This window comes from Monodelphis domestica, chromosome X (assembly GCF_027887165.1).
Source record: "Monodelphis domestica isolate mMonDom1 chromosome X, mMonDom1.pri, whole genome shotgun sequence".
NCBI lineage: Eukaryota > Metazoa > Chordata > Mammalia > Didelphimorphia > Didelphidae > Monodelphis > Monodelphis domestica.
The window spans coordinates 61,712,838-61,726,615 of record NC_077235.1 but is presented as its reverse complement, the minus strand read 5'-3'; the positions used below and the strand labels follow the sequence as shown (position 1 = coordinate 61,726,615).

Here is a 13,778-nt window from a genome sequence, read left to right as displayed (position 1 = left end):
TCCTCCTTCTGCCTTTTTGGCTTTCTCTAGGTAAGGAAAGACTGTCTTTCCTTTAGGAAAACTATGCAAGATGGCACCACATTCATTGTCACACTTTGAGCAGGACTAGATGGAAAGTGGGTACTCATTGATTGGTTGGTTGAAGCAGTTCAAAGGATCTGAAATAAAGAGCTAAAATGTCCCTCAGAAGTTACTTAAAGCCCCTTCATTTTGTAGATTAGGACACTAAAGCCCAGGAAATGACTTGTTGAAGGTCACATCACCAGATCCTAGATTTAGATGGAATCCCAGAGGCAATCCAGTCCAAACCCCTTCATTTTCCAGATGAAGTCTCTTCTAGCTCTTTCTCACCAATAACTTTTGAAGTTCAAAGGTAACAGTCACCAGAGTAGGGATTTGAACCCAGATTCAGGGCTCTTTTCTCTTTTCACATATCACTCTGTCTGACCTATGAATATAGTGGAGTATTGATGGATAAGAATTGGCATATATAAAGAAAGTGAGGGAGACTTCACTGATCTGATGGAGAGGGAAAGGAGCAGAACCAGGAGTACCATTTCCATGATGAATATAACATAAAGGAAACCCAACATCAGAAGGCTCAGGGCTCCAATTAATTGGAACAGGCTCTAGAACTCTGCCTAGTACCCAATCTTGAATTCAAGTAGTTATTAGCCTCATAGGCTTTTGAGCTAGAAGGGACCTTAACATTAATTATAGGGTTTAAGAGTATGAAGGACTCAGAAGTCATCTATGTTTTTTCAGAGGAAGAAATAGGCCCAGAGAAGGACAGGTGATTTGACCAAGGTCACACAGCTTACAATTTAGCTTCCAACCTCCCCTCCCAACTGAAACTGTTCTCTCCAAATTGACCAATGATTGCCTATTTGCCAAATCATCTGATGGGTATTTTTCTTAGTACTGCCTTCCTCTTCTTGACTCGTCTGCTGCATTGACACTGCTGAGCATCCTCACCTCGTGGATAACTTAGTCCTTTCTAATCTTGTATCATATTGCTTGCTCCTGGTGCTCCTGTCTCCCTGACCACTTCTTTTTAGTCCTCCTTTGCTTGTTCATCATTCGCATCAAAGTCCCTAACTGTGAGCCTTCCCCAGGGTTCTCTGCTATACTCTATATTCTTCTTCTATGCTCAGTCCCTCTCTCTCTCTGTCTCTCTCTGTCTCTCTCTGTCTCCCTCTCTCCCTCTCTCCCTCTCTCCCTCTCTGTCTCTCTGTCTCTCTGTCTCTCTCCCTCTCCCTCTCCCTCTCCCTCTCCCTCTCCCTCTCTCTCTCTCTCTCTCTCTCTCTCTCTCTCTTTCTCTCTCTCTCTCTCTCTCTCTCTCTCTCTCTCTCTCTCTCTCTCTCTCTCGGTGACTACATTGTTTTTTTGGTGACTACATTCTTAAACTTATGGTTTTGATAATCACCCCAAGCCAGATCTAAAAATCCAGCCCCAGTTTCCCCTCTGAGATCCAGTCCCACATCATATATTGAGTCCCATATGTCCATAACTGAACTCGCTCATTATCTTTTCCCCTCCAAACTTAACTCTCTTCCAAACTCCTCTGTTTTCATTGTGGGCATTGCTATCCTTCCATTCTCACAGGCTCCCAAACCCAATGGCATCGCATCTTCAACCTTTCCATTATCTAATAACTTGTCAAATCTTGCTGTTCCTACCTCCATCACATATTTTGCTCCTAATCCTTTCTCCCTACCTGCACAGCTATCAGTATAATTTAGACCTTCATCTCCTAGGGGACATCCTCCTTATTCTTTCTCACTCTTCCCCCTTCCCCCAAATATCCAGTTATTTTTCAAGTCCTTAATATTGCTTATATTTAATGTGGGTTGCCAAAATGGAAGGGAGAGAGTGTGAACAGACCCAATTCCCTGAAATCAAGAAAAGAGGTGTTCCACTCCCGGCCTAGTTATTTGTCACCAATCAAAGGAACATGGCAACAATAACTGACTGACCAGTATGAGGCCATTATTCAGATAAGACATAGGAGTTGCTTGAGATTTACATTTATGAGTAAACTGCTTAGATCAGTCTTCTAGTTCTGGTCAATGTAACCTTTGTCCTTGGTTATGGGTCTTTAAGCAACTAGTACAGGTGGTTCAGTTTTCCAGCCACCCAGGGATACGTTCAATGCCCAATTTCCAAAATCACATAATCACCAATATAATCTACTCCTTCCCTGACAACCAATCAAGATAGAAAGCCCTCTCGAAATCCCCTGGGGGCTTTTCTATCAGCAGGGCCATTCCAGCACATCCCTCCCACTCTCAATAAAGCCTGTTCCCTTGCCATGGAGATTGCCTGAGTTGCCAATTCTTTGGATAAGTCCACATCATATTCACCCCCTTCTCTCCTCAGATATTTCTACCACCCTGGTGCAAGGTCCTCACCTCATACCTGGACTTTTGTAATAGGTTGCTAGTGGGTCCGCCTGCTCAAGCCTATCATCCACTGAGCTGCCAAAGTGACCTTTCTAAAACCCAACAAACATTCAAAATAGCTATTACTTCCAGGATTGAATCATAAAATAATCTGGCATTCAAAGCCTTTGGTGGTCATCTGGCTGCTTTCCATCTTTTTAGTCATCCCATATCCTCTCCTCCCTGCCCCCATACTCTGTGATGTAGTGAAACTGACCACCTTGAGGCTTTTTTGAACATGACAATTCATGTCTGACTAAAGGGACTTTACCGGCTCTCTCTGAAGCTCCTGCGTAGAAACAGTTCTATGGAGGTATAGCTGAAATCAGAAAACCAGGGATGCTAAAGGTAACCCAATTAGAAGAATATCAATTTCCTGTCATTACAGACATTGTTCCAAAGTAGGGCAATGGAAGGTCCTGAGTTCTTTCTTTCATAAAATGTGTATGTCACACTAGTCTTACTGTGGTTCACAGAAAAAAAGCTTATTAGCAAGGGCCTAGATTTTCTTTTAAATGGAGGGACACAAGGGAGAGGAGTGAGGAGGCTTATGTTCGGAAATGAAGGTCATGGTGAAATCAAGGTAATATGTAAAGGAGAATTGGAAAGGGAGGAAGAAAGAGTCATTTACAAATGACACCTACCTGAAAATCATAAGGTGAATATGGTGGTAGATCAGGCGAAGTATGGTAGTAGGTATTGTATGCAGGTATTTCTGGACGTGAGTAATAGGAAACTGTTGGATGTGCACTCTCAACCGATAAGTCCATAGGTTGAATGTTTGGAGTCTAAAGAGAAAAGGGTAAAAATAATGAATCGCTGAGAATTTTGAAGCCAAGCCTTGCCTTGCCTTGCCTTGCCTTCTTTTCTACTTACCATATCTTTAAAACTTCCAAGGATGGCTGCAGTGATGATTCCCAAGAATAGTCCCACAATATTCAAGATGGTGGCTGACCAGAGCAAATGATACAGATGAATGATATCCTGGCAACTGCTAACATCAATGTATTCATAGTAACCTCCAGTGATCTCTACTCGGCTGGATGAGGAAAAGAAGGATTCACAGACACACACAAACATATACATATACATATATATATATATGTAATATATATATATATATCAGTTTCCAAGGAGTATATTACAATGTCCTATAGCCATGGGGATCAAATGGCCCAATGGATAAAAAGCACAGTGATGTCCTGGAAATAAAAGCAGTTTGGAAAGAAGATACTATATCAATCCAAAGTATGGTTCATATCATGAGAGGCAGTATGGTGTGGTAGATGGAGAGCTAGCATTAGAATGAGGAAAAACTGAGTTCGTGTCTCACTTCTGACCTTTACTTAATTATGAGACCCTCAAAAGGCATCTCCTTTCTTCTCCCTCAGTTGCCTCATCCATAATACAACTTACAAATGTCAAACATGCCTAGCCTGGCCCCAAACCAAGAGCTAGAGCATATGTTCTCTTAAAGCCCTTTCTAGATCTCAGATGTAGGAATCTACAAACCCATGCTGTCAGTCTCTGTCTACCTAGGAGAAAACAAATCAGGTGAGAGTTTAAGCACGAAAATGAATAATGACATTGGCAGCCCATGGTCCTTTGGATGAAAAGCAGCATGGTGGAGCAGAGAGACAGCTGGCCAGGAGAATATTTGACCTGCATTCAAATCCCACCTCAATGACTAGCTGTATGACACTGGGCAAGTTACTTACCTTCTCTAGGCCTTAGTTTTTTCATCTGCAAAATGAGCAGGTTAGAGTAGATGCTCTCTAAGGGGCCTATCCAGCTGAAAAGCTATGATCCTGGGTACCTCAGTGACACATAATGAGGTTATTCTTGATGATGGCTCCCACTTTAAGAAAAATCCAGATATCTAGGTACATCTATTTCATAAAATGAAGGATACTTGTATACAGGAAAGATTCAGATAAAACCTACAAAGGATTAGCCTGAGAGGCAAGGGAGGTGAGGGTATCTTCACAGATACACAGGTACTAACTTTGGAGTCTGATGGCCCAAGTTAAAATCCTGCCTCATCTACTTACTAGCTGTGTGACATTAGATGAGTTCCTTCCCCTCACTAGGCCTCATTTTCCTCCTCTGCAAAATTAGGGACTAGATGGCCTCTAAGGCCCTTTCTAGCTCTAGAGCTAGAATCCTGTTCATGACCTTGGGTAGATCACTTCCCCTCGTTAGTTCTCCGTTTTCTGCTCTGTACAATGAGATGTGAATCAAATCATTTCCAAGGTTCCTTCCAGCCCTAAATGCTATGATCCTTGATCCAGATTCAGTGTCTTACAAAGGTGGGCACTAGTTCTTCTCTGGGTCAATCTGCTAATCAATTTTGAAAAATAAAATAAAGTTTTCCTTCAGAATGGATCTTGTATCTGCATCCTCCTCTCTGCCCCATGGGCACCAATCTTCTTCAGGCCCTCCTTGCCTGGACTCTTTCAATAGCCTTCTGAAACAGTCTCTGTTTCCTGTCCCCCCTCCTGTAATTTGCCCTTTCCTGTGTATAGCTGCCACATTAATCCTCTGAATCACCTATGTATTCCTACTTGTGAATATTTCCTTCACGGATGGGTACATTCACACATGTATTCATCCCTCTATGTCATCTTCATGAATCCTAAAGACAAGAGCATGACCTAAAGGCTAGGGCATTAGACCTGGAGACAGATAGCCTGATATTCAAATGCTGCCTTGGCATATTTACCTATTAGCTATGTGACTCTGGATAAGTTGCTTCCTTCCCTGGGCCTCAGTTTCCTCCTCTGAAAAATGAGAGGATTGGTCTAGATAGTCTCTTAGATCCATATCAATTCTCTTTTTTTTGGTTTAGAGACCTTTCCCTGTTTTTTTTGGTATTATGGAGTACCAGCGAGCCCTTGGGCTGTCCAGTTGCCACTTCTAATACTTGCCACATGCCTTTGTGCTCATAGTTGTCCTCATCAAAATCTTATTCAATTTCTTTTATGCAAGGCATCACTGGTAAATATGATTCACCTTACTTATATCTACCATGCATTTTTACTATTGCTTTTTAATCTTCCTAAAACACTGTTTTTCCCCTACTCAAAACCTTTCAATGGCTCCCCAGTGTCCAAGAGCTCAATCTCAAGCTCTTTTTCGTGCTATTCAAACATTTCCTAATCTGGTGTCAATCTAGCTATCCATCTTTACTTCTCACAGCTCACCAATAGACACTCTCTTCTCAAGCCAGGCTAGACTTCTCCCTGTCCCCTAGTTCCATTAAACCCTTGGGGAATTAATGCTGTTCAGTCATAGGATTGTAGGATCATAGATTTAAAGCTGGAAGGGTCATTAGATATTATTAAGCTCAACCCTCTCAATTTAGAGATGAGGAAATTGATACAAAAAGAGGTTAAGTCATTTGCCCAAGATATATAGCTACAAAGTGTCCACGGTAGGATTCAAACTTGGGTTTTTTGGATTCCAAGTCTGTGCTCTGTATATGCTACACCACACTGCCAACAACAATAATAATGGCTAACATCATATAATATTGTATTATTATGCACAGTGATATCTAACATTTATCGTACTTTAAGGCTTATAAAGCATTTTACATATATTTTAATCATTTGATTTGTACGACAACCCTGAGAGTTAGGTGATGTTATTATTTCTGCTTTATGGTTGAGGGAACCAAGGCTGAGAGAGATTAAGAGCCTTGCCCAGTATCACACAATTAGTAAATGTTAGAGGCAGGATTTGAATTCAGATCTTCCTGACTCCCAAACTAGGTGCCCACTCGGTGGGCCACTTGCTGTTTCTTGGAGTAACCATCAGAATGAGTCTTCTGTGTTATCTTCCCCCTTCTCTGCTCTCAGCTTGTGTGTCTGATCTTGGAAAGACTCATCAACATCTCTGGGTGTCAGCCACCAGTTTATCAAGGTCTGAAAGAGGGCTAGATTAATAAGAGAAGCTCTCTGAGGCTTGACTGCCCTCAGGCAAATGAAAGGCTTGGACCTGACAATCTCTAAAGTCGTTTCCAAGTCTAAAGTTCTATTCTAAAGTTCTATGGCCAGGAGACAATGCCTGTTCTTTCTAAAAGGCATCATGTAGTGGTTAGAGTGTTGGGATCAGACTTACTGTGTGTCCTTCGGCAAGTCATTTAAGATTGGACTTGATGGCCTCTCTAGATCTAAGAGCCTGTGTCAGACAGAAAAATCACTTCCCCACCCTGAGTCTCAGTTTCCCTTTTAGTAAAACGAGGGAGTTAAATTCGATGGCCCCTAAGGTCCCTCCCATTCTCCTTTCTTGTCCTGTCATCCTGTGCTAAACTGATCACATTGTCCTGTGTCCCACTGCTATCGATGCCTCTCCTGCCCCTGACTTCAATGAATTTCTGCAGGCAGAGAGAGCAGTGGAAATCATTTCGATAGCACCATACAAATGACTACCTGGTCGTTTTTCTCCCGACATTTTTCTTCTTGGACTTCTTTCCAGGAATAGTGCTGGGGGAGCTGGCAATTGATTAAAAATAGGTGAGGAACACATATACGCACGCATTAGGCAAAATCATGGTCTCTCACTCCGGGGGGATCATCATCACCTATATTTAGTCCTTGTGGTCAGGTTTGAATTTTGGCCTGGAAATACCTTGATACTGGACTGCAGCTGTTCCAGAAGGCTGGTTTCCTTCTATTATGTGATTATTACTCCTTGACTCTTGGGTTTTGATGCAAGCTGCCTGCAGAACATCTGGAGCTAAGTTCTAAGTAAACTTTGTCCTTGGAAGGGGTCTCCAGAGCTTCCAACTAGAAGGCAGCTCCCTACTTCATAAAGGTGAAGGGCTGACCTTTAAGCACAGATGAAGATATTGGAGATTGACAGTAGTTAACTTTTTCAAGCTCCCTGCATTCATGATGTCCCTTGGTGTGGGGAGAAGGGTGTTGGATTTGTTGTCATAAGGACTCAGTTCAAATTCTATCTCTGCCACTTTACTACCCAAGTGACCCTGGACAAGTCTCTTCCCCTCACTGGGCCTCAGTTTGTCTTCTATACAATGTGGAGGTTGGAGTGAACACTATGATTATCCTCTTTCTCTTCTTTATATGCTTCATATTACTTTGTGGTCATTTGCTTGTGTATACTCTGGGCCAGTGGTTCTCAACCTTTCTAATGCCGTGACCCCACAATACAGTTCCTCATGTTGCAGGGACCCCAAACCAAAAAATTATTTTGGCGGCTACTTCAAAACTGTAATTTTGCTACAGTTATGATTCAGAATGTAAATACCTGATAACGCATTATGTATTCTCATTGCTACAAATTGAGAGGTTGAGAACCATTGCTCTAGAGAATGATTTTGGTTTTGTTTTTGCATATATTCTCAGAATCTAGCTTAATGCCTTGTATATAGTAGGTGGTATTGACTGCTCTGCCCTGAGTTGCCTTCACATGTATTGCATGATGTAGTTTGGAGTGATCACTTGTATTCAGCACTCAGCACAGTGCCCGGCACACAGCAGGCACATTAGAAATGCTTATTGACTGACTTACCATGATATACTCTAAAACCTGATGCTTATAGTGTTTGGATGTAGATGTTTGAGTGTACCTGATAGACTTCCTAGGGACTGCAAATTTCTTACTTGGAGGAGAACATAGGGAGACAACAAGCAAGGGGGTCTTGACTTCCCACTTGATTTGCTGTGCTGTTTGCTGGAATGTCTTTTGTTTTCAACTGATGTAGGCAAGAAACAAATCAGAAAGGTGGTGAGACACCATGAGGCCAAATGCATTGGTAGTCAAGAAAGCTGCCTTCTGAGCAACAGAGATCTAGATGGCTTTCTGGCAAAGCCAGGAAGAATTAGTGAGAAATATATGTCTAGAAGAGGAGGGCAGGTAAACCTGAGAGAATAAGAAACAAAGGGAAAGCAAGAAGGCCAACTATGGTGGTTTCAGCAGGAAGGATGATCAGCACCTAATGATGTCACAAAAATGAAATTGATTATATTTTAGCAGATGGGAAATGACTGATTACAATGTAGGAGTCATTCCCAAGTCAGCAATCTGTACAGGAGAGCACTGATTAAAATCAATACTAAATATCTAGAAAAAAGAAGGAAAATGTGGGAAAAAGACATCAAATTAGAGCAATTCCACCCTGATATCTTTATTCAAGTGATTCAGGATAGTATGGGATATGGATAAAGGGAAAGATATCACCACTACTGTTATTTCATATGAAGATTCAACTGATGATCATCAGTTGTCAGAATGAAGAGACCAAAACAGTCACCCACTCTTTGCCAAGCAGAAAAATATGGCAGCTGAGGGTAACACTGGCTTAGACTATAATCTCATTTATAAAATCTCATGAAAAGAGTGGGAGAAGATATGGGGCAGTATGACCTCATAAAATAGGAAAAGGCACGTGAATAGGAAAGAACCACTTGAAAGAAACCTTGGCAAGACCTTTGATCCAGCCATAGCACTGCTGGGTTTGTACCCCAAAGAGATTATAGGGAAAAGACTTGTGTAAAAATATTTATAGTCGTGTTCTTTGTAGTGGCAAAAACTGGAAAATGAGGGGGTGCCCTTCAATTGGGGAATGGCTGAGCAAATTGTGGTATATGTTGGTGATGGAATACTATTGTGCTAAAAGGAATAATAAAGTGGAGGAATTCCATGGAGACTGGAACAACCTCCAGGAAGTGATGCAGAGTGAGAGAAGCAGAACCAGGAGAACCATATACACAGAGACTGATACACAGAGAAGAAAGACAACTGCTTGATCACATGGTTCGATGGGGATATGATTGGGGATGTAGACTCTAAGTGATCACTCTAGTGCGAACAACAACATGGAAATAGGTCTTGATAAATGACACATGTAAAACCCAGTGGAATTGTGCGTCAGATATGGGGAGGGGGTGGAAGGGAGGGATGGAAAGAACATGAATCATGTAACCATGGAAAAATATTCTAAATTAAATAAATAAAAATTTTCAATTAAAAAAAAGAAACCTTGGCAAGAGCACCAAGTTTAAGCCAAGTTATCCTTGTGCCACTTAAGGATGAAACTGGATGAAGGGTCAACAAAGGGAAAAGAGATTATTTTTCCACACTTTTCATCATGAAGGAGTAGAGCCATTAATCTCATAGTCTAACATCCTATTCTTTCAGATGGGCCTACAGAGGAGGTAGGAATGACACTGAAAAGAAGGGGAAAAAGGGGAACTGTCTCACCAGAATGGCTTGGTACAAGTTCTGGAGATGATATCATCATGAGGGCTTCAAGGGATCATTTCTCTGGGTAACTGAGGGCAGGAAAAAATCTCAAGCTTTATCATTACCAAAAAGAAAAAAGGGGACAGAGGACAAGAATAATGACCAACCAACATGCCTCGTTTCTCATCTATATAAATATTTTATGAAAATCCATTTCATACACATTGACAGCATCCTTGATGAGGACATTAGAGGGGAAAAGGCAGGGAGAAAGATGTACATGACACAGGAGCCTGCTGTACTTACTGTTTGTTCACTATGACTTAATGGTGCAAAATGTGAATTTAAAGACTCCTCCCAAAAGGGGCCTTTTACTACACATCCAAATGATAAGAGACAGAATATGGAAGAAGGATCAAATCACAGCTCCTTGGACCATTAACATCAAGAGAGGCAGAAAAGAGATCTAGTGATGTGGACAAGATAGAGGGGGATGCCCTACAGAGGCAGTGAGTGAGGTCCTCCAGGCATTGCTATTTGCATATAACTGTTGACTGTACCAAGCTGGGAATATTGCAGTCTCCTGGATGACAAGGTAACCAGAGAAAAGAGTTGAACCTGACCAAAGACCCAGGAAAAACCAAGAACTAGTTCATCAGTCTCTGTGTGAATCTGTGTGTATGATGAGTGTATACACCTCCATATCACATATACACTTTGGGATCGACACTGCAGATGTACAACGAGCTGGGCCCACAACTTAATAGGAAGAAAAGAGTTAGTGGGATTCCCTTAGGAGACTGTTTAATTTGAAGCACTCCAGACTTCTCCCAGAAACAAAGGCCCATCTTTTTAATATCGGCTTCTTTCAGTTGTAGGATGGCTATGGGACATGGAACCCTACTGTTTTTGAACAACAAAAAATGAGCATTACCCTGAGGGCTCTAGAATCCCAAGGCACACAGTGAGTATTAGATTATAATAGATGAAGAATTAGGAAGAAGTAGAAGAAATGAAGTCAATAAAGATGTATTTCAGTGAAAAAGATGGGTCATGCCATGAGAGCAAAGGCTAACTGATGGATGTTAGTTTGCTCCACGGGTTTCCTCTCAACGTCAAGAGAAAGCAAGGAAGGCTCCCAGAACGCTGAGAACATCCTGTGTGGATTTATGGGAGGATAGGGGCAAGAATTGCTGAGTCTGGGCTGGCACGGATGAATGGAGATCTGCTTTGCTGGGGGGAATACTAACATCAGTGAGATCATGGGTCCATTCAAGTATTTGAGAAATCATAAAGCAGATTTACAGCCAATGCTCAGGTGACTATGTTAAGAAAGGGCAATGAGTGTGTAAGGAATGGAAAGCCCAGGAATCCCTAAATGCCATCTCCATAACTAATAAAAAGCTGACTTCTAAGAGAGCCAGGACCCTGACTAGTGCTCCCCCTTACTACCCGCAGGCTGAAGTTGGAGAGTGGCTAACAAACAAGAGCACAGGCCACACAAAGTCCAGAGTTTGGACAAAAAACTTTGGAGGGAAGGGCGGCAAGAGCTAATCCAAAGATCTCCCTGAAAAACTTCTAAGAAGGATCCTGGAGATGAAATAATAGCCAGAGTAATGACAGAGATCAAATGGGACCATTCCAAGGTTCACACGTGGTGCTCGCTTCAGCAGCACATGTAGCAAGGTCCACATGTGGCTTCTGCTGGAACAACACTGACAGTTCCTTTCTTCATTGTCTGACTTCCAGACTCAGTCCAAACATCACCTTCCATAAGAAGCCCTTCCTGGTGCCCCCCCCAATCTAGATTCATGTATTCGTATCTTTTCTGTTAAAGTGGAAGCCTTGCGAGAGTAGGAATTGTTTCATCTTTTGTCTTTCTGTCCCCAGCACCCAGCTAACATGTTGACTGCTCAGTGCCCTCTCTGGCATTCTTTGGGTCTATGTCCAGCCTGACACATATCAACTCATTCTAATCAAGATCCCCACCCAGATAGCCAACAGTTTGAGGGGAAGGCCCAAGTTCAAAGCTAATTTAGGCTTGACTGTCAGGAAAAGCTTGCTAAAATTTCAAGATGTCTCAAAGTGGAATATGCTGCCTCAGTTGGTGGTGGGCTCTCTCTTTTAGAGGTCTCCACACAGAGTCTGGATGACCACTTGTCACGAAGGCTGGAGTGGAGATTCCTGTTACAGGTGGGTTGGCCTAGCCTATGGTCCCTTCTAATTTTCTAATTCTGTGATTCTAAGCCTGGCACACAGTTGGTGCTTGCGAGCTCCATTTAAGAAATGAGTTTAACAAGTGCTCATTGACTGACTGATTCTGTGACCACATCCTCCAATTTTTTGATCCCTGCCCATCACAGTTGAGCCCCACATGGTGGGTGGAGGGAGCAAAGCCTCCTTCCCTCCAAAGACCATCCACTCCCACTCCATTTCTGGCCCAGTCCTGGTCCTGGCTTAGTACTTACTTGCCACAGTTGTAGAGGTCACAGCAAAAGCAAGTATTGCCTCGAATTCGGGATTTACAATAGCCCTGGTTTGCAGGGAGGCAGATCACCTGAAGGGGAAGGAGGTAGTTTAGAGAGAAGGGAAGAAGGCACAGAGGAAAGAAGCCTGGGACAAGGAGAAGTGTTAATGAAGATGGAGGCCATTAGTAAGGCTTTCTTGCAAGCAAACAACCCTGAGTTGTAAAGTGTGGGGCTGGTAGTGAGTCAGATGTCTGTGACTGGAGCTGGAAGAGACCGGATGACTGGGTTTATGTCCATTCTCAAACTGGAGGGATGATTTGAATTAGCAGGGGAAATGGGAACTGCAAATCCTTCGGGCATCCTCTCCGAGAAGCCTGAATAGCAACTCGAGCACTCCTCCCCCAAGCTTGAAGAAGAGAAGGGCTGAGATAGTCAAACTCACGAGGGAAAATGGGAAGGGAAGAGCAAGGCAAGGAAGATGAGGGGATCTTGGGAAGCCAACCAACCCTGCCATGCCATGCTACCAAAACCTTAGGTATATTTTATTCTGCTGGCATGCAGATGCTGTCTTTCATGAATCAAGATGCCACCACTGGCCCACTATCCCAAGGCAATGCCCTTGGAGCTGGGTTTTCAGGGCTAGGAAATGCCTTGGCTCCAAGCCATGCACACTCTCACCTTATCCCTCTTGTGGCCAGAGGCACATACCTGAGAAGTAACTGGCTGGGGCCAGGGCCACAGCCTGGCTCTGGAACAGTGAAGCTATGCAGTCCACATGGGGACAGAAACTGGGGCCTTGGCTCCTTAGGCCACTAACAGTTAGCTGGAAATTCTCCCCAAAAGGCCAGCTCTAGTCCTGTGGGAAGGAAGGGGGATTGTGGGGGAGGGGGGAGAGGATGGACTTTCTGGGAAGTCACCAATTCTTACCTCCTCAGCCTCCTTCTGGGATGTCTTGGAATAGTAGTGACAACGGTTTGCATAAAGAGGTTTCAGATCCTGGCAAAAACAGAATAAGGGCAAAGGTGTTGGATTTTTGGGAGGCAAAAATGTAGTGTTGCTTAGCAACGAGGAAGATAAGCATGCGTGTACACACACACGCACATGCATGTACACGCATATGGGCACACCCACACACCCACCACTGAGTGAGACAGGAAGAGGAAGACGAAAGGAAGAAGAAAAGGTTGTTATTTTGGAAAAGCATTCATCAACACTTTCCTCCCTAGGGCACCCCAAAGGCACACAGAGCATGACCTGGCAACCTTTTCTCTTGACTAACTTTTGACTAGATATAATAATAGTAATAGGTAGCATGTTACATATTATCTCATTGGATCCTCTTATCTCACTGAGGTGGTTACCATCATTATACTCATTTTACAGGAAACTGAGATGGATATTAAAGGACTTGTCGAGGGTCATAAAGCTAGTAAATGTCAGGAAGGATTTCAACTCAGGTCTTCTTGACTCCAACATTATTCATTGTACCACTTAGTTATGCACATGAATAGGGGGTAGGGCTAAACATGATAGAGAGATGAAGTGGCCAGTTGATACTTATATGAAGAAGAGGTGTGACTAAGGTGGAGCAATGAGGAATGTTAATGGCCAGTGAGTGAATGGATTTGTGTTTAGTGAGAGGAAGGGTGCTCTCCTGAAG

The 13,778-nt window shown here is 42.9% G+C and overlaps 1 protein-coding gene across 2 annotated transcripts in view; it reads right to left on the bottom strand.

Annotated features, from left to right (window-relative positions):
- Positions 1 to 13,778, bottom strand: part of TMEM255A (transmembrane protein 255A) — an 83,316-nt gene that overhangs the window by 13,190 nt on the left and 56,348 nt on the right. The window contains exons 5-9 of one of the 2 annotated variants that reach the window (XM_007507132.3): positions 13,046 to 13,114; positions 12,119 to 12,207; positions 6,875 to 6,937; positions 3,318 to 3,480; positions 3,086 to 3,229 (exon numbers count right to left, since the gene is read on the bottom strand). In XM_007507132.3, the coding sequence (XP_007507194.1) occupies positions 3,086 to 3,229; positions 3,318 to 3,480; positions 6,875 to 6,937; positions 12,119 to 12,207; positions 13,046 to 13,114 (528 nt within the window). The remainder of the gene's footprint in view (positions 1 to 3,085; positions 3,230 to 3,317; positions 3,481 to 6,874; positions 6,938 to 12,118; positions 12,208 to 13,045; positions 13,115 to 13,778) is intronic. The other variant, XM_007507133.3, reaches the window with a different exon arrangement.